The sequence below is a fragment of the Siphateles boraxobius genome, unplaced genomic scaffold, assembly GCF_051911475.1.
Source record: "Siphateles boraxobius isolate OS27281-9 unplaced genomic scaffold, OSU_SipBor_1 9, whole genome shotgun sequence".
Lineage (NCBI taxonomy): Eukaryota > Metazoa > Chordata > Actinopteri > Cypriniformes > Leuciscidae > Siphateles > Siphateles boraxobius.
Window position 1 is genome coordinate 26,332,127 of NW_027509219.1, and position 23,265 is coordinate 26,355,391.

At 38.1% G+C, this 23,265-nt stretch overlaps 3 protein-coding genes across 6 annotated transcripts; all 3 read left to right on the forward strand.

Moving 5' to 3' along the window:
• The first annotated feature begins 63 nt into the window (after positions 1-63).
• Positions 64-6,394, forward strand: guk1b (guanylate kinase 1b). Of its 2 annotated transcripts, XM_077224244.1 has the most exons (9): positions 64-152; positions 2,111-2,226; positions 2,334-2,375; positions 2,618-2,695; positions 5,090-5,186; positions 5,297-5,435; positions 5,505-5,589; positions 5,664-5,749; positions 5,858-6,394. In XM_077224244.1, the coding sequence occupies exons 2-9, from the start codon at positions 2,115-2,117 to the stop codon at positions 5,888-5,890; spliced, it is 672 nt and encodes a 223-aa protein (XP_077080359.1). In that variant the 5' UTR covers positions 64-152; positions 2,111-2,114; the 3' UTR covers positions 5,891-6,394. The 2 variants fall into 2 exon arrangements, with proteins under 2 accessions (XP_077080359.1, XP_077080360.1); XM_077224245.1 differs by lacking the exon at positions 2,618-2,695.
• Positions 6,395-7,309: 915 nt separating this feature from the next.
• armh1 (armadillo like helical domain containing 1) lies at positions 7,310-17,794 on the forward strand. 3 transcript variants are annotated; one of them, XM_077222941.1, is made up of 11 exons: positions 7,310-7,527; positions 7,630-7,698; positions 7,966-8,132; positions 8,406-8,602; positions 15,292-15,376; positions 15,463-15,579; positions 15,913-15,985; positions 16,096-16,225; positions 16,429-16,506; positions 17,387-17,468; positions 17,603-17,794. In XM_077222941.1, the coding sequence occupies exons 1-11, from the start codon at positions 7,322-7,324 to the stop codon at positions 17,629-17,631; spliced, it is 1,233 nt and encodes a 410-aa protein (XP_077079056.1). In that variant the 5' UTR covers positions 7,310-7,321; the 3' UTR covers positions 17,632-17,794. The 3 variants fall into 3 exon arrangements, with proteins under 3 accessions (XP_077079056.1, XP_077079057.1, XP_077079058.1); XM_077222942.1 differs by having other exon boundaries at positions 15,919-15,985; XM_077222943.1 differs by having other exon boundaries at positions 15,967-15,985.
• A 308-nt stretch (positions 17,795-18,102) lies between these two features.
• Positions 18,103-23,206, forward strand: mutyh (mutY DNA glycosylase). The gene is made up of 15 exons (XM_077222939.1): positions 18,103-18,379; positions 18,484-18,611; positions 18,984-19,023; positions 19,121-19,194; positions 19,274-19,315; positions 19,407-19,478; positions 19,584-19,697; positions 19,872-19,969; positions 20,068-20,212; positions 21,093-21,183; positions 21,283-21,465; positions 21,567-21,712; positions 21,862-22,008; positions 22,694-22,735; positions 22,833-23,206. Exons 1-15 carry the CDS (start codon positions 18,271-18,273, stop codon positions 22,962-22,964), a joined length of 1,563 nt encoding a protein of 520 aa, XP_077079054.1. The 5' UTR covers positions 18,103-18,270; the 3' UTR covers positions 22,965-23,206.
• The last annotated feature ends 59 nt before the right edge of the window (positions 23,207-23,265 follow it).

The window sequence follows — 23,265 nt, forward strand, 5'->3', positions numbered from 1 at the left end:
TTGTCTAATAACAGATACACAAGACCTGCGATTTGATTGGCTGAGAGTCAACGGAGGAGGTGGTAATTGTAGTTGGCAGTAAGCTGTGGCGGACAGTTAGTCAGTTAGAAACACTCACTTAGTCACTTCACCTTCTAACCTGCACAGACAAGGTAAGAACAGTTTTTTATCTGGTGTTCAAAATTTAGAGGTCAAAATTTCCGGTTTATTGTGATGTAAATTAAGGTATTAAAATGCATGAAATTGATTTTATTATTTTTTTATTTTATTTTTTTATTTATTTTATTTGCTATTCTTTTTTATATAGTTATTTGTTTTATTATTTAATTTTTTTTTTTTTAAAGCATGTTCATTTGAATTCATACAGTAGTCAAAATATGACATCAAGTCTCAAGGAGGTCCACAACAGGGATTTATGAGAGCAAACAGAGAGCAGTCAACATGAGAACCCCTAGGAGACAACTGTATGTTTATTTAGCGTTTTCCCAGATCCGATTGTGTGTCCAGTTGGTTTGTTTAGTCTCCTGCAGAGTCCCTAAAAATGGACCGGACATGATTCAGACATTGTAGAAAACATTGAGACAGGCATCAGGTCACTGGGCCTTTGTCATTTGGCTTATGCCGGGTAATCCTCTTCACTGGCCTAACCTGACTTCATTAAGACATTGTCATAGTACTTGACATTAACATGTAAATCCTTTGCTCTCATGTAAATCATGTAAATGCTTTGCAAAATTGCATTAATGACACATTATTTATTTAAATATAGGTTTCTATCTGTTTTGAGCTGCCCAGAACATCATCAACAAATTTGACATTTTTAGAGCTACATTAAAGACTTACATGCTTCCATTCTGTTTTATAAACTATGCAAAAAAGAAATAATAAAAAAATATAAAATAATTTTTCTTCAAAAATTGGGAAATTGTCTTGTTCTCTTTTACTTTATCTGACATGCTCTCCATTACAAGGCCCAGTCCACAGACCTTAAAACAGAATCACTAATCACCCGGATCAGTGGATTAGTTCCTGAGCTTCTCTGTTGGAGAGACGCAGCCGTGCAATAGGCTCAGTGTCTGTCCATGTCAGCTTCTCTAGCTTATAGCACTATTCTCTCTCTCTCTCTCTCTCTCTCTCTCTCTCTCTCTCTCTCTCTCTCTCTCTCTCTCTCTCTCTCTCTCTCTCTCTCTCTCTCTCTCTCTCTCTCTCTCTCTCTCTCTCTACTGGGCACCAAGAAAAAAGCTTCCTGCTTGACCTAATCCATGTTCCATATTGAAGTTTTTTTTTCTTTTGGATGTGATTTAATAGTAAAGATTTTATATACTTTTAAGTATAAATTACTCTTAAATACATATTTTATAGCACTAAATGTCAGATTGTTGCATGCTACAGTATATCTCTAAAACTATACATTTATTGAATTTTGATCATTTCAGTCACAGCACAAAATCCTCATTGCAAGTGAACCCATATTTAATGTATTCTATTTTACATTTTCAAATGTAAACATTTACTTGTTTAGGTTTTTGGCGATGAAGACATTTGTCCATGTTGGTGTCTATCTAATTTGGCTGCTTGGTATAACGACAGATGGAATGCTGACAAAATACAGTAGAGTTCGCCAAAATACTTTATAGAGTCTGATTGGACGAATGGCATTTGAAGTCAAAAGATATGGGAAGCATTTCACCTCAGTTGTAAAAGATATGCCTTTTTATTTTGCTGTCCCGTTTATGTAATATTGATTGCATTTAATTACGCTACCATTCAAAAGTTTGGGGTCAGTAAGATTTTTTATTATTTATTAAATTAAATTTTAAATATAATGTAAAATATAATATTACTGTTTTTACTGTATATTTGATCAAATAAATGCTGCCTTGATGAGCATATTTCCATTTTCTTGGTGAGACTTATTTACATTTTTTTACATTTATAACATTTAAAAGTTTTTCCATAACCCGAGAACAGACTTGCGACTCATTGAGATTTTGTTTATTTATTGTCCAAAAATCAAGTCAGTGAAAGTTCAGCATATCATAAAGTAAATGGCTTAAACCCAACATGTCACATGCAAACAACAAATGCATCTGTTTTGATTCTCTCGCAGAGAAATGTCAGGACCCAGGCCTGTAGTTCTGAGCGGTCCATCAGGAGCTGGGAAAAGCACTCTGTTGAAGAGACTCATGAAGGAATATGAAGGGGTTTTTGGATTCAGTGTCTCTCGTACGTATCAGCATTACAGACAGATTATAGACCTCAAAAGACAAGTAACCAGATGCCAAGAATTCTGAATGAATAGTTTGATAACTTGAGCTCCCTTTTTTCTGCAGACACCACCAGAAATCCTCGGCCAGGAGAGGAAGATGGAAAAGGTAGGGCAGGATTTCCACTTCACAACCTAATTGAAAGGCTTGCTTTATCAGTGAAACAACCCCCTCCCCCCAGATTCTCATTCATTCGAAAGGTCCTTTTCCCAAAACTGTCTTACTCACACTACTTTGCTGCTTCTTACTCCCAAGTGAACTGTTTACATTAATTTCCAAACATATCGCCACATTTCACAGGGGTAAATTTCTCGTTTTATTCCCAAATGTGCCTTTGTTGTTTTCTATAGGGCTGAATTGTCTCCCAATGCTTCTGGGGGCTACATTACTTCCTGTAGCAGACATCCTATCCTCTGTGACATCTGAAGGTGTAGATTTGTTTTGCATTATTGGTCGTAATTAGTTATCACTGATTATTCACATATTTAATGTGATGAGAGAGTAATGGGGGTTACTTTCATCTTTCTCAAATCTAAAACTTTGGAAGTCAATTATATTTTGACAGCTATGATTGTTAACATCACATGAATGCCAGTGTGCACTTTGGAGTAAAACGCCTTTGAAAATAGCCCCCTGTGTTCCCTAGTGGTTTTCCATGTGATGTGAACTATGACACCACTTCCCCACACACCCAGAGAAAAATCATTAGCATCACAACAACAAAACTTTAAAATTAATGTTTGGGATAGTCGAACAAGTCTAATTGGTAACCTGGGAAAAAATATATATACATAGAAATAATCAACAATATGTATAGCCAATTTAAATCTGTTATAGGTCACTTGGGGAAACTCTGCTTATTTATTTTACAGATACTTCCCCAGCTATCAGGGAAAATTCTAAGAACATTTTTGGCTAAAGTTCTGGTAGGTTTCTCTCAAGTTATGAACCAAAAGTGTTTCAATAAGGTTAATGGAATATCCGTTCAAAGTTATCTGGTCTTTAATAATGTCAACACAAAAACAATATTTATCGTTCATTGAATTTTTTTTCTGAAACGTTTTAGTTGGACGTTCATCTAACATTTTTTAAAATGTTACTATTTGTTTCAGAATGTTCATTCAAAAGGAACATTAACGTTTCATTAACGTTTTCGTTATTTAATATGAACATTACCAAAAGCGTTCTTAGTAGGCCCTAGGCTACTTATTTTTGTTACCTGGGTCAAAGGACAGACTGAAAAACAACAGATGAAAAATAGCTTAATTATAGCCTACATTTATTTGAGACTTTAAGGTGGAACAGAGATATACGGCATCTAAGATTATGCAACTAACCAACCATTGCTGTTTTTATTTTTTTTGTCATTCTTATGATGTTTTTCCACAGACAAATGTTGTTATGCTAATGGACATTGCAGTGCTGCCATGGATTATTTCAGTGTTTTGCCCTCCTGTAGCTGTGAATTATTTGTCTTGTGTTGTTGTTGTTGTCTGCAGAATTACCGTCCCGCTTTAGATCCCGTCTGATGTGCTGTAGTGGAGTTAAACCATCAGAATGGTACGAATCCAGCAAAATGCAGCACTAGAGCTTTCTTATGGGCTTTACGTGCAGGATTTTGTGTGTGTGTGTGTGTGTGTGTGTGTGTGTGTGTGTGTGTGTGTGTGTGTGTGTGTGTGTGTGTGTGATTATAAATTATAAGGGAAACCAACTATTATTGTATTTTAGAAGTTTTACGGTAACGCGCAAAATAATGGTGCTCATTATTAAGTAGCCTATCTATGCAGGAAGTAGGCTAATACAGGACTAATGAGTAGCCTAGTACTACATTAACACTTCAGCTTCTACTATTAACTAATATGGAAACAAGCTTAACTAATTATTAGGCCTAAGTAATATCGAATTTAGGAGATAGTTCCTTGTTAGGTAATCAGTAACTACTGAATGAGATTGGAATCATTAAGAACTGATAGGTAACTATGACAAATAATAAAGAATTACTAATTAATTACTAATCACAAGATTAATGTTTCTGAGACATTAGCAATTGTCTTCTTTTGCTCTCAACATGGTCTTTGAAATAACGCTCTAGAAGATCACTAGTAGTTCATACAGTCACTAACACTTGAGTAATTAGTGGTGCATTTTATGACTATTTTCAGTGTAAAAATTATGACGGATTACGTCTCAGACACACGATAATGTTCTTATTAATTTGTCAGTTAGTTAATAGTTATTATTGAGGCTAATCGCATTAAGTAATTATTGATTACCTACCTAATAAGGAACTAAATTTGATATTACTTAATGAGTTAAACTTGTTTCTATAGGCTATTGGTTAATAGTAGTAGCTGAAGTGTTAATGTAGTACTACTCATTAGTCCTGTAATTTTTCCTGCATAGTTACTTATTAATGACAGACCATCATTCTAAAGTGTTACCAGTTTTACTCCCACCATTTTATAAGATTACAGAACGGAGATTCTGAAATAAACATTTGTCGCCCTCTGCTGACCATAATAGAATATTGTTGTTTAGCTGTGAATAGATAGACATTAGAATTGTCCGTTTTACTTAATCCAAAAATGAAAATTCTGTTATTATTTAGTCAACATCTGAAAGCTATTTCTTCCAAATATTTATTTTAATAGTTTGCTAGTAGGTACTTGATCATTTAGAATAGCCTATGTCAAATAAAACGTTCAGGTCATTTGATAAACTAGCAACATAATGACTTACAATGGTCTAAAGTGCATTTTACTATCAGTCATAATTTGGTTGGTTTTACAATTAATCTTCACTTATTTCTGTCCTCAACCCAGATTACCACTTTGTCACCAGAGAGAACATGCAAGAGGGAATCGACAAGGGCGAGTTCATTGAGAATGCAGAGTTTTCTGGGAATATGTATGGAACCAGGTAGACTACATTTTATCTCGGAAATTGTCATCTGACATCTGATCCTTGTGTTGTTTATAACAATAAAACAAGTAAATGTAATTGCTCATCAAATGTACTGTCACTTGCAGCAAGTCATCCATAGAAGACGTCCAGGCACAAAACCTCATCTGCATCTTGGATGTTGACATACAAGGAGTACAAAAAATCAAGAAGACTGATCTAAACCCCATTTATATCTCCATTCAGCCACCTTCAATGGATATCCTGGTGAGTTTTATACAGCTTTTAAATGGTCATAAAATACAGGAAGATGGTTTAAAGTATATTTTTGTACAGGAAAAGCGTCTGAGGGACAGACAAACCGAGACAGAGGACAGTCTACAGAAGCGTCTGGAGGCCGCGAGGATTGACATGGAGCTCAGTAAGTGACACTCTCAGAAAATCTGTTGTGCTTGAGAGAAGACATTTATTCCCTTGTCATTATCTCCTTTGCAGGTAAGGAGCCTGGAGTTTTCGATATTGTAATCATTAATGATGACCTGGAAGGAGCCTATGAGAAGCTAAAAAGTGTTCTTGTTGAGGTAAAACTATTTAATCTCTGTAAAAAGAGTGTGTCGACAATGACATGCTTAATTTTTATTCATTTAATAAATAAATAAACAATGAGTTGTTGATTTTTTTTCCAACAGGAAATTCAGAAGGTGCAAGATGCCAAGAAATAGGAAAGGATAGACGGGACTTTTTACCTTTTTGCCCGTCAACACAGGACATGAAGCCTTTTTTTCCAGCCTTGTACGGTGCAATTATAGTGTTGGTTCTCATGTTAGACTCTAAAAAGTCTAAAGGGTTAAACATCTCAGTCTCAGTTGAGGACTCATATAAACTCTCTCAAGAGCATGTGTGCACCTTGTATTACGGAGAGAGAAAACTGTATGGTAACCCAAAAATGAGTTGAGTAAGCGTATTGATGACAGTAGTTTGTTTATCATCAACATGTTAGCTCTATAATAGAAAAATTATTGTTTTTCAATATTTGTGATTTTTGTAGAGAGCAAAACTACTGCGTGTTTGACTCTCAGGTAACAGGTTTAAATGTAGCCTATTCTGTTGAATGGTTAACGTTAGTTTGAGTTGCACCTCCATGTTTATAAATTTGTGTTGAATATAAAATAATGTAATTTTTGGTTTAGCTAAATAAAATATAATAAACTAAAACTACATTTAAACATTTCTCCATTATCTTTTTTTCTTATTATTTTTATCGTTTCCCCTCTGATTAATCTTAAGATAACTATTGCACTCTACTTAATGTAAAAGATAAATAAGAAATAAAGTAAATCTCTTCATTGATTCTGTTATAAACATGAATTACATTTTCACACCACTGACCTCGAATGTTCCCAAACGGACACCGTAAACGTCAGCAACCATGGAAACCGCAAACATCTGCGGAGTAAACGGTGAGTTTGGTTTTTATCATCGATATATGTAGGCTACATATGTCTATGGGTTTCATGGTTTTCTAAATAAGCTGTTACCTGGTAAACAAAACATAAAACTTGTTAAGATTTGTAACTGTTATACTAAAGTAACGTTAACGAATTCAATTTTCTTTTTTGAGTGTGCGTTAACAGTTACAGCAAATGGAAAACAACCACAATCAGACGAAAGCTGCTTTATTACCGTAAACATAACATTTATACTGGCAAAGTGGCAAATTAGTTACGTTCGCGCCTTTCTATTTATAATGGAGAAATTTACAATATGCGGTAACTGAGTTATTTTGGTGTAATTAAAGGTATTTCGTTTAATGTCCATTTTATGTTCAGACATTAACGTTAAATGAGCTTATCTGAATAGACATTTTAGAAATAACGGTAAATAATGTAGCTTACATGTTTCTTATACTGTGTTTTTGGGGATATTTTGGTTAGTTTTCACAAATACTAGGCCTATCCCATAATACTTATTTTGGGGTCATTTTGGTCGCATTTTGTATGTGTTGTGATTTTATTCATCTAAATCTATAATTTATCTAAAATTTATGTTCCAAATCTATTAATGATTATTTCCAAAAGTACAGTACAAATATGTTTGTGTGTTACATTAGCTCATGTTTTTCATCGTCCTCCACAGTCTGAAATGCTTGAGTCATGTCTAGCAGTAAAGAGCAGACATCCATCAGTCAGGTGATGTGTTTCCTCCATGAGTGGGATCAGGGCAGTAAGACGGTGCGTAGTCGAATGCTGAGGGACTTTCTGGCCAAGAACACAGGAAAGACATGCCCTGAACTGGAGCTTGAGTTTGCACAAGTTGCCAGTCTGTTCCTTGCTCGGCTCACTGCCTGGATAAGACTAACGTATCCACGCATATGGTCATGCTTAACCCATCTGTGTTCCTGAACCTCAGACTTAAACTTTCAGTCATGCCATGTATGCATCCTTAATTTTTTTGTTTCCAGCTACATGTTTGGATCGTGTCTAGACCTTCAGCTGAGAGCATTGGGTGTTTTCCTCTCTGCCAATAGCAGGTAAAAGACTAACATAATTGAAGTACTTGAGGTTAAATATGCAAAGTCAAAAACTCAAAAATCTTACAATAAACTTTATATTACATCACTGTACCGTACACAATAAAAAGCTCAGCTTTAGCAGTAAAACTTCAAAACAAGAGACAAATAATGCAATGTAATGCAAAATGACAGCTTTTCAGTAAATAAAAGCAAATACACAAGCACCAGAAAATATAAACTCTTTCTATCCTAAAATGGTATCCTTTTGTTTGTTTGCACAACCAGTCATCAGTACATGATTGAGTTTCTGGAAGTGGGTGGAGTGCTGACCCTCCTTGAGATTCTCGGTCAAGACAAACTCAAAGAAGAGGATAAGACCGAGGCTCTTCACCTGCTCCAAATCATCGCCAACTCGGGCCAAAAATATAAAGAGCTTATCTGTGAAAGCTACGGTACTCACACTGCACAAACGCTCAACAAACTAACAATCAAAAAGCAAAACAGTTGTAGCTCATTTTTCATTCCTGATATTTTAAGGAATGACAGTTTGCAGCATTTCCATAAAATATTGTGAGATTGAAACCTTGCATGATCCAATCTGCATATGTTTTGAAGGTTGGGGATTTTGACAGGCAAGTTCTGACAACTTTACACACACACACAGACACAGGATTATTTTCTCTTAGCTATTTCAGCTCTCGCATCTGTTCTTCTCTGATTGACAGGTGTGAAGGCTGTAGCTGAATGTTTGGCCAAGTCTGAGATGGAGGGGACTCAGGGGACCGCCGCCGCCCTGCTAGAATCTTTGGCCCATGGAAACCCCAAATACCAGAATCAGGTGTACAAGGGCCTGATCGCCCTGTTTGCCTGCACCTTACCAAGAGCACAGCAGCTTGTTTTACAGATTCTACGTATAGTTCAGGTACAACAGTGTTGCAGGATGACAATCAACACAAGAGGAAGTGTTGTAATTGTAGAACAAAAAACTGTACTTTGGGGGGGGGGGGTCCAGATTAGTTTTTTATAACCCTAGAAGTTTGATTAAATCATTAAAATATTAGGGGGAAAAATATATATATATTAAATATTTGAGATATGAGGGAAGAACATAACACTAAACATGGTAAAGGAATTTATCTGACAAAATTATTTTGCACAAAAAAAAGGTGTAAATCCCGACTGGATCGACCCAAAGAAGGTTTTCCGATCAACGGGTGAAGGTCTCTGCGCGTTCTCGTCTTTCCCCGTGACAAAGTAATTTGATTAAATTAGATACATTTTCTCATATGTATTAACTCTTTATTTCATCTGACTCCATAAATGAAAAAGGTTTTAATGATATCTGGGCATCATTAAGTGTTTGTGAATGTTTGACAATTCTTTATTAACTCTTGACTTCAAATAATATCTGAGTCGATTAGAATAAAATCAAATGTTTACAATTTATTATGTCAGGTAAATGTATCACACCAGTTACATAATCAGTTCAAAGATAATAGATACAAACATCTAATGAGTAAAAGATGTTAGTTAAACCCAACATTTAGAAATGCATGATGCAGAGTGCCGGCATCCACTCTGCATCACGGGCTAATTTTGAGTTACAAAACGCGGCTGAGCTCTAGTTGCGTTTCATTATATAGACAGACCTCATTTCAAATGTAAAGATAAGTTCACAGTGGGAATTTACGTTAATCACCATCCCAGACTTACTGGGGGCAGAAGTTGATTTACCATTTGCTATTCATTACCATTTCGCACCTTCTGAGAGCATGAGGCCATATGCCTAGAAGACACTATGTAGTGTCATCAATTCCTCACTATGTAGTGTCATCAATTCATGATTTCCATTACACGAGAGTAGATGTTAAAACTTCATGCTGATTTGTACTCGGCTTTCGCCAAGATAAGCACCAACTAAGACGTAGCTTTACAGTAACCTATGCTTCTCCATCCATTTACGCTTCTTTCCATCTGGTGACGTGAATCTCCTTCTGTCTGGTGTTAATAGTGTATTTGCGCGTCAGCACACACAACGGCTACAACCACAGTGCGGTCCCCCCATAACAACCCTCTGGATTGAGCGGAGTAGGGAACATCTCTAGGGTCTTCAAGTGGGCACCTTCCGTCCTCAGTGTTTCGTCGACTAGCCCACGACACCTCAAGAGGGCTCGACAGTGACTCTGGCGTCCCAGAGTCGCCCCCCTCCGTCCCCCACTCAACTCAGCCCAGCTTACTGACCTCTACTTCCCTCTTGCTGCTGAGACCTAACCACAATCTCACAATCTCTCCGCAACCCAACCATACGCGCCAACCCATTTGACTAAGGCTGTCGAGCCCCACTGGTGCGTTAATATGCAGTTTCAGTGGCAACGGTTCCGTATGGCATACCACCTACCGCAAAACACAATATCTGCCCAACCACCCGTCATTCACGCAATATACACAGGAACGTAATGACTGTAAATACTATACAACCTCTACAAATAAACCAACAGTGCTGCTGAGACCTAACCACAATCTCTCCGCAACCCAACCATACGCGCCAACCCGTTTGACTAAGGCTGTCGAGCCCCACTGGTGCGTTAATATGCAGTTGCAACGGTTCCGTATGGCATACCACCTACCGCAAATCACAATATCTGCCCAACCACCCGTCATTCACGCAATATACAGAGGAACGTAATGACTGTAAATACTATACAACCTCTACAAATAAACCAACAGTGCTGCTGAGACCTAACCACAATCTCACAATCTCTCCGCAACCCAACCATACGCGCCAACCCGTTTGACTAAGGCTGTCGAGCCCCACTGGTGCGTTAATATGCAGTTTCCGTGGCAACGGTTCCATATGGCATACCACCTACCGCAAAACACAATATCTGCCCAACATCCCGTCATTCACGCAATATACACAGGAACGTAATGACTGTAAATACTATACAACCTATACAAATAAACCAACACCCTTCAAGTTTTCAAGAATTCTACGAAACCGTAGCATAGCGGCCTGTACTCAGCCAGCTAGAATCTTTCCGTCTCAACCACAGCCAGTTGCTGCTCCTTTCTGCTGCTTCAGATAAGTTCTTTACTGTGCGACGCAACTCTTGACCACTGAATCCGACGTCTCTGAGGAACCGGGTTGTAGATTGTGCCACAAAACCTCGACAACCCACTTCCACTGGATAAACCTGGACTCTCCATCCTCGCTGTTCTGCTTCAGTGGCCAGATGAGCATACCGCAATTTCTTCCTCTCATACGCCTCATCTACCGCATCCTCCCATGGCACTGTTAACTCTATCAGTTGAACAATGCGTGCTGATCCAGACCACAAAACAATATCTGGTCGTAGATTAGTGGTGGCAATCTCAGGTGGAAAAATAAGCCGTTGATCAAGATCAGCCAGCATCTTCCAGTCCCTAGCAGCTTCCAGTTGTCCTGGGCGAGAATTGGTGTTAGCACCTTTTCTTGGTGGTTGCTCGCCTGGGCGGAGGAATATTGTCTTCTGCGTGTAATGTTTTGCTAGAACAGGCGGCAACTTATTGGTCATACTACGCTTGCCTTCCAATGCTAAAGCCAAACATCGCAATACTTGGTCATGGCGCCAAGTAAACCGACCTTGGCTAAGAGCCACCTTACATCCTGTCAAAATGTGCCTTAATGTGGCAGGTGATGAACACAAAGGACAAGAGGGATCCTCTCCTACCACGAGGTTTAGGTTCTGCGGTGATGGGAGAACATCATATGTTGACCTAATAAGGAAACTGATCCTACTCTCTTCCATTGACCAAAGGTCTTGCCAGCCCATTTTTCGTTGTTCCACACTCTCCCATCTCATCCACTCTCCCTGCTTGGCCTGGGAAATGGCCTTTATACATCTCATCCTCTCCTCCTGCTTTCGCACCTCGTTGACTACCAGCTTCCTCCTTTGAGCTGGGCCTGCCTTGTGCCATTTAGGAGGAGCTAAACTGAGCCCAAAACCCCCTCTTCCATGCTGTACCTGTCCCATGATATCCCCAATTTGAAGGTCAGCCTTTGCCTCTACTACAGATTTCTTTGCTGACCACTTTCTACCAGTTTTTACCACAGGGGCTGCCTCCCTTACACATTTGTCGCGTGACTCTGCTAAAGTCATTTCCAGTCTGACCTTGGCACACTTAAACTCCTCGGTTAAAGCAGAGACTGGCAGCTGCAATACTCCTTTACTATAAAGTCCCACTCTGCTGAGGCAGCGTGGAACTCCCAACCATTTCCTGATGTATGAACTTATTAACGCTTCCAGCTTATCCACTGTTGTCAAAGAAACCTCGTACACAGTCAGTGGCCACAGCAACCTTGGCAGTAGACCAAACTGAAAGCACCAGAGTTTTAGTTTGCCTGGTAGAGCACAGCTGTTTATGCTCTTCAACCCTTCCACTGCTTGTCGTCTAACTTCTCCCACTCGAACTGTGTCCTTTAGATCCCCATCGTACCATCTCCCTAGACTCTTCACTGGCTTCTGAGAAACTGTTGGTATTGCCTCACCATTAATGAAGAATATTTTATCTACTACCTTGCCTTTAACTATTGAGATGCTCCTTGATTTAGAGGGCTTAAATTGCATTCGTGCCCATTCAATATTATCTGTTAACTTCCCCAATAACCGATTAGTGCAGGCTACCGTTGTAGTCATGGTTGTCATGTCATCCATGTATGCTCTGATTGGTGGTAGTCGCATCCCAGAAGCCAAGCACTCTCCTCCTACTACCCATTTTGATGCCCTAATGATTACTTCCATTGCCATGGTAAAAGCCAGTGGAGAAATGGTGCATCCTGCCATTATTCCAACCTCTAAGCATTGCCATGTAGTGCTGAATTCTGGAGTTGAGAAACTAAATTGCAAATCTCCAAAATAGACTTTCACTAAATTTGTTATCGACATCGGTACCCTGAAAAAACCAAATGATGCCCAAAGAAGCTCATTTGGCACTGAACCATATGCATTAGCCAAATCCAGGAATGTCACGTGGAGCTCCTTCCTCTCCTTTTTAGCTGATTGTATTCGTTGCCAGATAACACTGATATGTTCTAAGCATCCTGAGAATCCTGGAATGCCCGCTCTTTGAACTGAAGTGTCAATGAAGCCATTCTTTAATAGGTAGGTTGACAATCTCTGAGCAATAATGCTGAAGAAAATTTCCTTCGACGTTTAATAGTGAAATAGGGCGAAACTGACTGATGCTTGTAGCATCTTTTTCTTTGGGTATAAAGACTCCCCCTGCTCGGCGCCATGATCTAGGTACAACCTGCTTTTCCCAAGCCACTTTTATCAATTTCCACAGAATCCTTAGAACTCCTGAAGCACTCTTGTACACTCTGTACGGAACTCCATTAGGCCCTGGAGATGATGAAGCCCTTGCCTTTCTCACAACCTGCTCTATCTCTTTCCACTTAGGTGCACAGACCTCCATTTGGTATTCTGGTGGATTGACAGGTGGGATGTCTGACGGAATTGACATAGGCTCATGCCTTTTTGCATCTGTATGCATTTCCTCCAAATATCTCTCTAGCTCAACCCTAGATGCTTTTAAAGTGCCATTCTTCTCACTGGTGAATAACTTCTTTATGAATTTGAATGGATCTTTATAGAAATTAGCCCTCGCACGTTCCTTCTTTTTGTAGCGTTTCCGTAGGCGCTCAGCTCTGCGTAATGTTGCAAGCTTATCTTTTATGGCCCTTTGTAAGAGATTGAGTCCCTCCTTCTGACTTTGTTCCGCTCTTTTCCATTGCTTCCTCAGCTGTCTCCTTTCTCTAACTAACCCTTCAATTTTCTGCTGCCGTCTAGACAATCCAGGAGTAGTTTGTACTTTTTCCTTCCTTTTTTCCACACCAAACCTCTCACTTCCATATGCGTAAATGATGTCCCCAAATTTATCCAGCTTCTTTTCAACTGTACCAGTTAATCTTTCCAATGCAAAGCATAGATCTGTGTTTACCGTGTCCCATGCAGTTTTCTCACTAGCTCTTGTCCATCTAACTCCAGGCCTATGCCCGTTGAGGTTCTTTTCTCTCTTATGCTGGTTAGTCTGACCGGGTTCACAAGAATCAATGTGTTCATCACTAACTGTGCAAACCCTCATCTCCTCTATGACAGGGGTGCTGATATCCTGCGAACTGTGGTTTGCTTCCTGTCGCTGGATTTCATTCGACTGACTTGACTGACTCCGTAAGAAGTACTGATCAATGCGAGGCCCTTGTCCCTTCTCCCTCAAGCATTTCATTTTCCCTTGATGAATCTTCAAACCCCTGACCGTTGTCGCCTTGCTCCAGCCACAGACACAAGCTTGGAGTTCAATGGCTTTGCTAACTGCTGAACCTGAACTAGTCTTTTGTAAAGTACTCTCCATACTCATATCCGTTTCCATTCCAAAGTCGTTAACCATGTTGTCCACCATTTAGTCATCTTCCGCCCCTTCTCTCGCAGACTCTAGGGGTATTTTCCTCTTTAATTTTTCAGAAGCCCTGGGCGGGTGTCTCCAGCATCCTGTAAACACAGAGCTGGATACTGCCGACAAGGGTAGTTCACTATGTATATGTGAATTGTTTGTAAACTCTTAAATACCTTATTACCTCCTGGTTTACTTCTTTGAGAATGAGACCTTTGTACCAGTCGCACTGAGACATTTCAAATGATATCAAACGTGTGATACTGTATGATAATTATTCACATTAAACTATATAGATTCTTGGGTGAATTTCAGATGATCTCAGCATGTGGGAGAAAGGAGTGGGGGGAGAATGGGGGTCAAGAGAAAAGATGGAGATTAGGATTGCTTAGGTGAGACGAATGGTGCACAAGAGAGACATTCAAATGTTCATTTGCTTTGTTCTCTGAGAGTTGCGCTATCTTCCAGTTCTTCCAGTTTCTCCAGGCTTACAAATGCAAGCTACAGCTTTTATTTTACTATTCAAAAAGAAAAAAAATGCATAGAAAAAAAAAGAAGCTCACAGGAGAAATCATACAGGTACAATGACTACAACTTAATAAGTTATTCATATTTTGTTGGTTCTCTCTTGTTTTTGCATGTTCATAATTGACCACCTGGACAAAAAAGATGCTAGCACAATTTAGCATGTTTCATTGCGTTATCACAAATAAAACAATTGACTCCGAACACTAAGCAATATGCTTATAACATCTTTAACACTTTTTAAAATAATATTGGAATAAAGGTTAAGATGTCAATTTTCCTAGGCCAGACATCACTTTTCGACCACTACTGTGTTTGTGTAACATTATCTTTTTTTTTATTAAACATCAATATTTAAATTAATATTAATATGTGAAAAGTATACAGTACCTTGTATGTGCTATAACTGACCTCTATTTTATATCATCTATTAGCTTTTTTACAGCTCACTTTAATCATTCTGTTGTGCAACAAATTAATTTTTAAAAGTACAAATATTTGAAATAGTCTTCCTAATAACATGCTCATGAAAACTGCATTTATGATAAATAATTATATACTGTAAGAACTAGAAAAATAAAATGGTTTTAAAATAGTTTTAGATCATATTTATGGCATGAAATGTCAGCATATAATTTTTGTTTTGTTTTTGTGCAGCCCATTATAAAAACAGCCCATCATAGCATAGTGGAACCCTTACTGAATCTCCTGAGGTCTCTGCATTTAGAAGTACAATATGAAGGCAAGTTTAGAAGTTTCAAATTTGGCATTGTTGTCTACCCTTCTGTGAAGCTCACTGTTTCATTTTCACTTTTATTTTACTTCCAGCCATAGAACTGATAACAGAGCTCATGCAATCAGAGGTTAGACCAGCTCTGCTCAGGGGTCTGGTGGCTTTTCTCAAACCAGCTAAAGAGAGAAAGCCCAAACACAAGATTCTGGATGGTATGATATGTTGCTCATTTTCTCTTAATTAAAGCAAGGCATAGACGTTGTGTAACTCCCAGGGTATTTGTTGTTTGCAACTGAAACAGTGGTTCTCCAATAACAATACTGTATTGAATTATGACCACATTGCAGCGTGGAGACATCATGAATTTAACTTCTCAATTGTTACCTTTTGGGCTTTGTAAATTTATTTCGAGCAGATGGATATGAGATGAAAAACAAACAAACATGGATTGTGCCTTGAATTAACATCTTTGTTGATTTGTCTGTCATGAGAGGGTCCAGTGTTATATTTGAGATTCAGCTGAAACAGTTTGAGTGTTTTGTTAGATACAGAGGTGGCCAAAATGACTAATTCACTCCCAGTGCTCCTCCTGCAAGCAGCTTCTGCAAAAACCATCAGGTAAGATCAGTGACTTCAAACGATGGATACATTCAAGACATACACCATGCAAAATATCATATAAGACATGCTGATCTTATTACGTATGGTATATTGACACAATGTTAAAGGATTCTGGCACAGAGAAGTGAGGAGATATCTAAAGAACTCATCTCTCTCGGAGTGATCCATCACTTACTATATGCAATGGGTAACCAGGAACATGCAGATGCCCAGAGACAAGCCAGCCTGGCTTTGGAGGTACAATTAAAACTTCCACCCTCACTCCCTCACTGTCACTCACTCTCAGTCACTTGCTCTCTCACTCATTCTCCGTCACTCACTCACTCACTCATTCACTCACTGTCACTCACTCAGTCACTCACTCACACATGTTCATTCTGTATCAGGCATAAGTACAGTATTGGGCAAGAAAATTATCTTAATGTTTAATGTCTGTTCAGCATTTTGTGCGCATGTATCCAGTGGTGGAAGAGCATGTACGCAGAGCAATGGGCAGCACACTGTTTGAGTCTTTTATGGTGAGGTCATTTCCTGTTTTACTTTTTCACACACACATGTGCACACATTGGGTTTTCTTTTTTTATGGGGACATTCCATTGACTAAAGTAAGGGATAATCCACAGCTAGCTGTGCATCAAACATTTGTAATGCACAACCTGGAGGCAAAGAACCACCCGCCGTGAAGCTAGCCATGGATTATCCCGCTTATACCATGGGCATTTGCCAGCATTGACAACTTAAAGCTGTTTTTGATGTTTTCATCACAATATTTGACCGGAAGGTTAAAAATTACGGTTATTTTCATCAGTTACAGCTCGTTAGATCTAGCATTCTGCCTGCTTTGAATCAGACACAGAGATCAAGTTGTGCTTAACATTACAGAGAGAAATGTGCGTCTGAATTACAGTATCTGTGTCTGTTCAGCATCTTTATCTATTAACATCGAAGCTGTGAGTTTAATGTGGGTTTAATTCCTTTTAAAACAGCGCAGTTACCTCCTCATTGTTGAGAAATACAATGTAGCGAATCAGTTGCGAAGCTATTTTATGAAAAGACGGGGGACAGAGTTGATAAGTTTTTGTGCTCCTGAATGTTTCTCCATGTGTGAGTGACGCATGTGTGTTTGAACATCAATAAAAGCAGTGCATTAATATAGAATGGTGATTAAACTAACAGACCACGGTATAATGATTTTTATACTGTACAAACTCTACATTATATCCCCTAACCCTACCCCTATTCAACCCTCACTTTAAGCTTTCTGCATTTTTACATTCTCAAAAACCTAATTTACTATGATTCATAAGCTGTTATCCTCATGGAGAAATTTAAAAATAAATATGCCGTTTTCACTTAAAAAACAGTCAGTATGTATGTTTTTCTTCATATTTTTTACAGCACAATGCTGATGAACTACATTTAAGCATGGATGATATTCAAGCTGACATTTTACAATCAAATAAAGTAAACATTTCATGTGGTGAGTTGATCAATCTCAAGATCGAGAGAGAAAAAGCCAGGTTGTATGTTTTTTTCATTATTTGAATTGATGCTTACCATTGAAAATGATTGTGTATCACAATGTCCTTTCATTTTCCCCTTATTTTTCTGCAGTGCTTGAGGAACAGATTTCAGATTCTTGAACACTGCTTAAAACAAGCTTCAAAATAAGAAGAAAATTATTTGTGGTATTCTTATGTTGATGGTGTTTTTATAAATAAAATAATAAAAGTGGTCACAAAGATAGTGAGCAGTCTTCTGTATTTATTTGGTCCACTTCAATATGGGTTCATTACAAAAAAATAATTATTATATTTTAAAAAATATTGAAATGGCTATGTGATAAAGTATGCAAATGATAGTATTCACATGAATAAGATACTATGTGGATGTTATAAGTCAGGGTTGAAATGCAACACTCATTTTTATACAGTATGTAACGGGAGGTGCCTGCTCTGTCTTTGGGTTCTTCCAAGGCCTGAAAAGGTTGAAGATTCATTATTTCAGTCAGAACACTTACAGGCTTTTGACCACGCCAACATTTCTTAAATATACAGTGACGAGGCATTCCAGTGTCAGCTATTGGTACAAACACGCCCCGCCCTTCAGGAAGTGAAACAGAAGGCGGGAACGCAAACTGCTGCATGTTATGAAAGATTGCGTCCCCTTACTGTCAGCAGTATGTTTTAATGTGTGATGTTTTCCCCCCGACTGATGTACTTTTTCAGTTTGTGCTTGATCTTAATCTGAAGTTTTAAGTAGTGAACGATTCGTTCAGCGCTATGAGCAGGTTAAGATCAGCAGTGCAGAAGGGGAAGACAGCGGCTCTAGAAAATACAGAGGTGGTCAAATCCAGCAATAAGAAGAAATCAAAGCATGCCATTAAAGAAGGTGAGTGGTTCTCTTTGTGCAGAGACACGACTTCAAGGCAACTCCATGATTGCCTTTAAAACGTTATAGTGTTTGAGTTTTACTTGATTTCTTATTCCCATCAGAGGAACCATCTGAAACTGACCCTTCATCATTCCACTTTTTCCATGATTCATGTGAAATCTCTCTTTTCCGCTCTCACCTGCTGCTGTGGTATGATCAAAATAAGAGAGAGCTTCCCTGGAGAACATTGGTAAAGGCATCTAATATTGTTAATGATTAAATAACACCATTGTTGACCATATTTAAAGGGCCCTTAATGTACAGCTACCTTTACTTAAGAATTCTTTTTTTAATTTAACACTGCAGGGAAAAAAAATTATAGGCCTAAAAATAAATATATTACGTATCTTTGAATTGTCCATAAACCATGTATATTTTTTGGTTAAAGTTGAATTATTAAATTAAACATTTTCAATAAAATGTTGGCTGCATTAGTTGTGTCAGTGGCTTAACTAATGCTTCAAAATGAAGGAAATGCCATTACAAACACTATTACAAAATGTTTAATTGCATTGATTAGGATTTTTGCCTTATTGTTGTTCTTATGCTGTAATCCATACAGGCTTTGACAGAACCAGACATTAATATCAGGACATATGCAGGTATGAAACAAAGGGTTTTAATGTCATGATGATCATAACCTAAATCCTTTTTTATTATTAAATCCTTAATTAGTTTTTTTTCTCATGCTGTTCTCAGTGTGGGTCTCAGAGATCATGTTACAACAGACTCAAGTTGCCACAGTGATAGACTACTATAACAGATGGATGAAGGTAGACAAGCTCCTTAGCTGTGATTTCTCCTCTCATAGCTGCCATATATTTATGCTGTTTCTACGTCTTTATTTTTTAGAGATGGGCGACTGTGGAAAAACTTGCTGCAGCTACTCTGGAGGTGATAGTTAAATCTATAGATGTACACAAAATAAACAGACGGAGACACGGTGAGCATCTGACACTAGTTGTGCGTTGTTGTCTCTCTGCAGGAAGTGAACCAAATGTGGGCTGGTCTTGGATACTACTCTCGAGGACGCAGGCTGCATGAAGGCGCTCAGAAAGTAGGTTTAAACGTAGTAATGCAGAATCTAGATAAGATTTAGAAGTTTGCCTTTTTTTATCTGCAGATATTATAAAGACATTTTATGCATGATTCTTTAAAATAGGTGATGTCAGAACTGAATGGACAGATGCCAAAGACCACAGCGGGACTACTGAAACAGTTGCCTGGGGTCGGACGTTACACCGCCGGGGCAATCGGTTCTATAGCACTTGGACAGGTAACTGTTTTTTATTGATGCAACTGATTTGGAGCACTTTCAAATGTGGTTCTTTATTTATTTACTTGTGTGATCAATTGAAATCAACTGCAGCACTGTATTGTCAGGGTATTAAACACTGTGGATATTTAGCTGTGAATGATGTTTGTTCCAATGGTGTTTGTTGTTCTCCAGGTGACGGGTGCAGTTGATGGAAATGTAATTCGCGTTCTGTGTCGCGTTCGAGCCATAGGAGCGGACAGCAGCAGTCCCACTGTAACAGATGCTTTATGGTACTGAAAGGTCCATCAAGTAGATTTACTGTTAATAAAATTTTGGTCTAAGTTGTAAAAAGTTGGACCTAATTGTGATGATTATTGGCCTATTTCAGGAAAATTGCTGATACACTTGTTGACCGAGAGAGACCTGGAGATTTTAATCAGGCTATGATGGAGTTAGGGGCCAGAGTCTGCACCCCAAAATCTCCTCTTTGCAGCCAGTGTCCCATTAAGTCCCACTGTCATGCATTTAGGAAGGTACTGCTGAACAGCTGTCACCAATATACACTCACTGGCCACTTTATTAGGTACACCTAGTAGTAGCTTTTGCCTTTAGAACTGCCTTAATTCTTCATTGCATAGGTTCAACAAGGTGCTAGAAACATTCCTCAGAGATTTCAGTCCATACTGACATGATAGCATCACTCAGTTGCTGCAGATTTGTCGGCTGCACATCCATGAAGTAAATCTCCCGTTCAACCACATCCCAAAGGTGCTCTATTGGATTGAGATCTGGTGACTGTGGAGGCCATTTTGAGTATAGTGAACTCATTGGCAAGTTCAAAAAACCAGTTTAAGATGATTTGAGCTTTGAGACATGCTGGAAGTAGCTATCAGAAGATGGGTACACTGTTCATAAAGGGATGGACATGGTCAGCAACAATACTTAGGTAGGCTGTGGCATTTAAACAATACTCAGTTGGTACTAAGGGGCCCAAAGAGTGCCAAGAAAATATCTCTCAAACCATTACACCACTAGCACCCGAACCGTTGATACATGACAGGATGGATTCATGCTTTTATGTTGTTTATGCCAAATTCTGACCCTACCATATGAATTTCACAGCAGAAATCGAGACTCATCAGACTGTGCAGCCTCGGGTTCCTGTTCAGGAGTGAGTATTTCAGAACCTGCTGATCTACCTGGATTTTCACAAAAAACCATCTCTGGGGTTTACATAGATGGTTGTGTTTGAAAATCCAGGAAGATCAGCAGGTTCTGAAATACTCAGACCAGCACGTCTGGCACCAACAACCGAGCCACGTTCAAAGTCACTTAAATCATCTAATAAAGTGTCCGTTGAGTGTACTTGTAAAACTGTCAAATAACCTATTATATATATCTTTTATATTGTAGCTGAGCATTAAACAAGAGATTGACTCCAAAAGACTTCTTAGTAAACTTGCCTCAAATCTCAATAACTCTGTTCCTGACATAGAGAATTGTTGTAAGTCTTGTTTAAGAAAAATCTTAAAAATCATTATTCATACATCAGCTCATCAAATTAAAAATGTGATGTCTAATGTCTGTTCATATTCTCTGACAGTGGCCGGTGACAGCTGTAACTTGTGTCTATCAGAGGACTGGGACCCTCAGCTGGGGGTGCAGAATTTTCCAAGAAAGCCTGTTAAAAAGGCTCCACGTGCGGAGCAAACACTAACCTGTATAGTGGAACGTAAGCGTGACGGAGAAGAGATGGAATATCTGCTCACTCAAAGACCAAGCAAAGGTGAAACAGCAGTTTTGCCTGGATGAATTAGTAATTTCTTCCAGAAAATATAATAAAATTGCACAATTTTGGATTTAGCGGCATGTGTTTGCCTTTTGCAGGACTCTTGGCAGGGATGTGGGAGCTACCCAGCATGCTCTTGGAAGCTGATGTCTCTGAGAGTAAATATAAAGGCTTGATATGTGACATGATGCAAAAACTGTTGGAAACATCCCTGGAAACTCACTCAGTGCAGTTTGTGGGAGAGGTGGGAGTTTTCCCAAATCAAATGTTCTTGGGTTTAGAATAGTTCAAAATTTAATTAACAAACATATGATTTACATCTTTTGTCATGTTGTGCACTTGTTACAATGCACGCATTTTATATTCATCAATGTCTTCTGTGTTTTCTTTCAGGTGGTTCATATTTTCTCCCATATCCATCAAACCTACATTGTCTTTTCCGTGCGTGTGTCTGACTGTTCAGAGAAGCGAGAGCAGAACACCTGCTGGCTCAGTAAATCTGCTCTGCATGAGGCGGCTGTATCCACTGGGGTTAAAAAGGTGTGTGTTTTGTCATGGATGTCACAGCAAAGCCAAACTAACCAGTGTTGATGTAGTAAAGTAAAACTTGTATAGCTTTCTCTATTTGAAATAAATAGGACATGAAATAAAATAAAATATAAATATATTAGTACTGTCAAATCGATTAATTGTGATTAATCACATCTAACATAAAAGTTTGTAAGTATATAATATGTACACAAATATTTACAAAACATTTTTTGTTAGATGCGATTAATCGATTTGACAGCACTAATAAATATTATATGAATATTTATTGTATTATATAAATCCTGCCTTGGCAACTAACTGCAATAAAAAAAAAAAAATTTAAACAACAAAAAAAAACGGGGATACAAATTATTTAAAGCAAGTAGAAATATAAAAATGACAAAAGTACAGAACAAAATTGCTAAAACTTTAAAATGAAAATTCTAACATAACTGAAACTAACCTGGAGGCTAATTCAATTTTCAAAAATTCTGTTTTAGTTTTACTAAGATCTGATAGACTAAAATAAGGCTAGATGAAGGACAATGAAAGACTTTGTAATGAGTTTGTTTGGTATAGTTATAAAATGATGGTTTACTGTTACATTCATGTCTGTGTTCAAGAAATGTGTATTGATATATGTGTTGTTATTACTGTCATTTTGTATGTAAATCTTGTATATTAAATTACACAGATTATGAAGCTCTATGAATCTTCAAGCAAGGCGGACATCAAGGTATATTTTCCTGAGTTTGCATGTGCTTTATATTTTGCACTTCTTGATTTAAAAAAAATATGTTATTGTCCTGTGCTGACATTTCACACTCTTTAAGGAAAAGAAGAGAAAACCCAGCCCTGAGAAACGGTCAAACAAAATAAAAAAGCCAAAGAGTGCTGCTACTAATGGAGGACCCAAACAACTCAGCCTCACTAAATTCTTTTCTACCTCAAAGACAACCGCTTAAAGCCAAACCTGTTGACAGAAGCTACTCTGTATATTAAGTTTTGTGGTTATCATGTAAATTTGCTATCGTGTCAAGAGAGTCACATATAATAACACATATTACCTACATCGGTTTTATTTTTAAAGCGATAGTTCATTGTTATGAGGTATATTTTTAAGTAAATAATAAATGTATAATAACTCTGATTTTTTTTAAAAATCCAGAATAAGCTGTTTTTAAATAAATATGCCCTTATTACTTCATGATGTATTTTGTACAATATTTCTCACTACCTTGTTTAATTTAGCTGCATACTTAATAA

Excerpts from the sequence above, each read along its gene's own strand:
- guk1b (XM_077224244.1), top strand. The coding sequence starts at position 2,115 with ATGTCAGGACCCAGGCCTGTAGTTCTGAGCGGTCCATCAGGAGCTGGG. Across the intron at positions 5,187-5,296 it reads GGGAATATGTATGGAACCAG|CAAGTCATCCATAGAAGACG; the intron begins GTAGACTACATT and ends TGTCACTTGCAG. Across the intron at positions 5,590-5,663 it reads GAGGATTGACATGGAGCTCA|GTAAGGAGCCTGGAGTTTTC; the intron begins GTAAGTGACACT and ends TCTCCTTTGCAG.
- armh1 (XM_077222941.1), top strand. The coding sequence starts at position 7,322 with ATGTCTAGCAGTAAAGAGCAGACATCCATCAGTCAGGTGATGTGTTTC. Across the intron at positions 7,699-7,965 it reads TTCCTCTCTGCCAATAGCAG|TCATCAGTACATGATTGAGT; the intron begins GTAAAAGACTAA and ends TTGCACAACCAG. Across the intron at positions 8,133-8,405 it reads GCTTATCTGTGAAAGCTACG|GTGTGAAGGCTGTAGCTGAA; the intron begins GTACTCACACTG and ends TCTGATTGACAG.
- mutyh (XM_077222939.1), top strand. The coding sequence starts at position 18,271 with ATGAGCAGGTTAAGATCAGCAGTGCAGAAGGGGAAGACAGCGGCTCTA. Across the intron at positions 19,316-19,406 it reads TTGCTGCAGCTACTCTGGAG|GAAGTGAACCAAATGTGGGC; the intron begins GTGATAGTTAAA and ends GTCTCTCTGCAG. Across the intron at positions 22,736-22,832 it reads CAAGCAAGGCGGACATCAAG|GAAAAGAAGAGAAAACCCAG; the intron begins GTATATTTTCCT and ends ACACTCTTTAAG.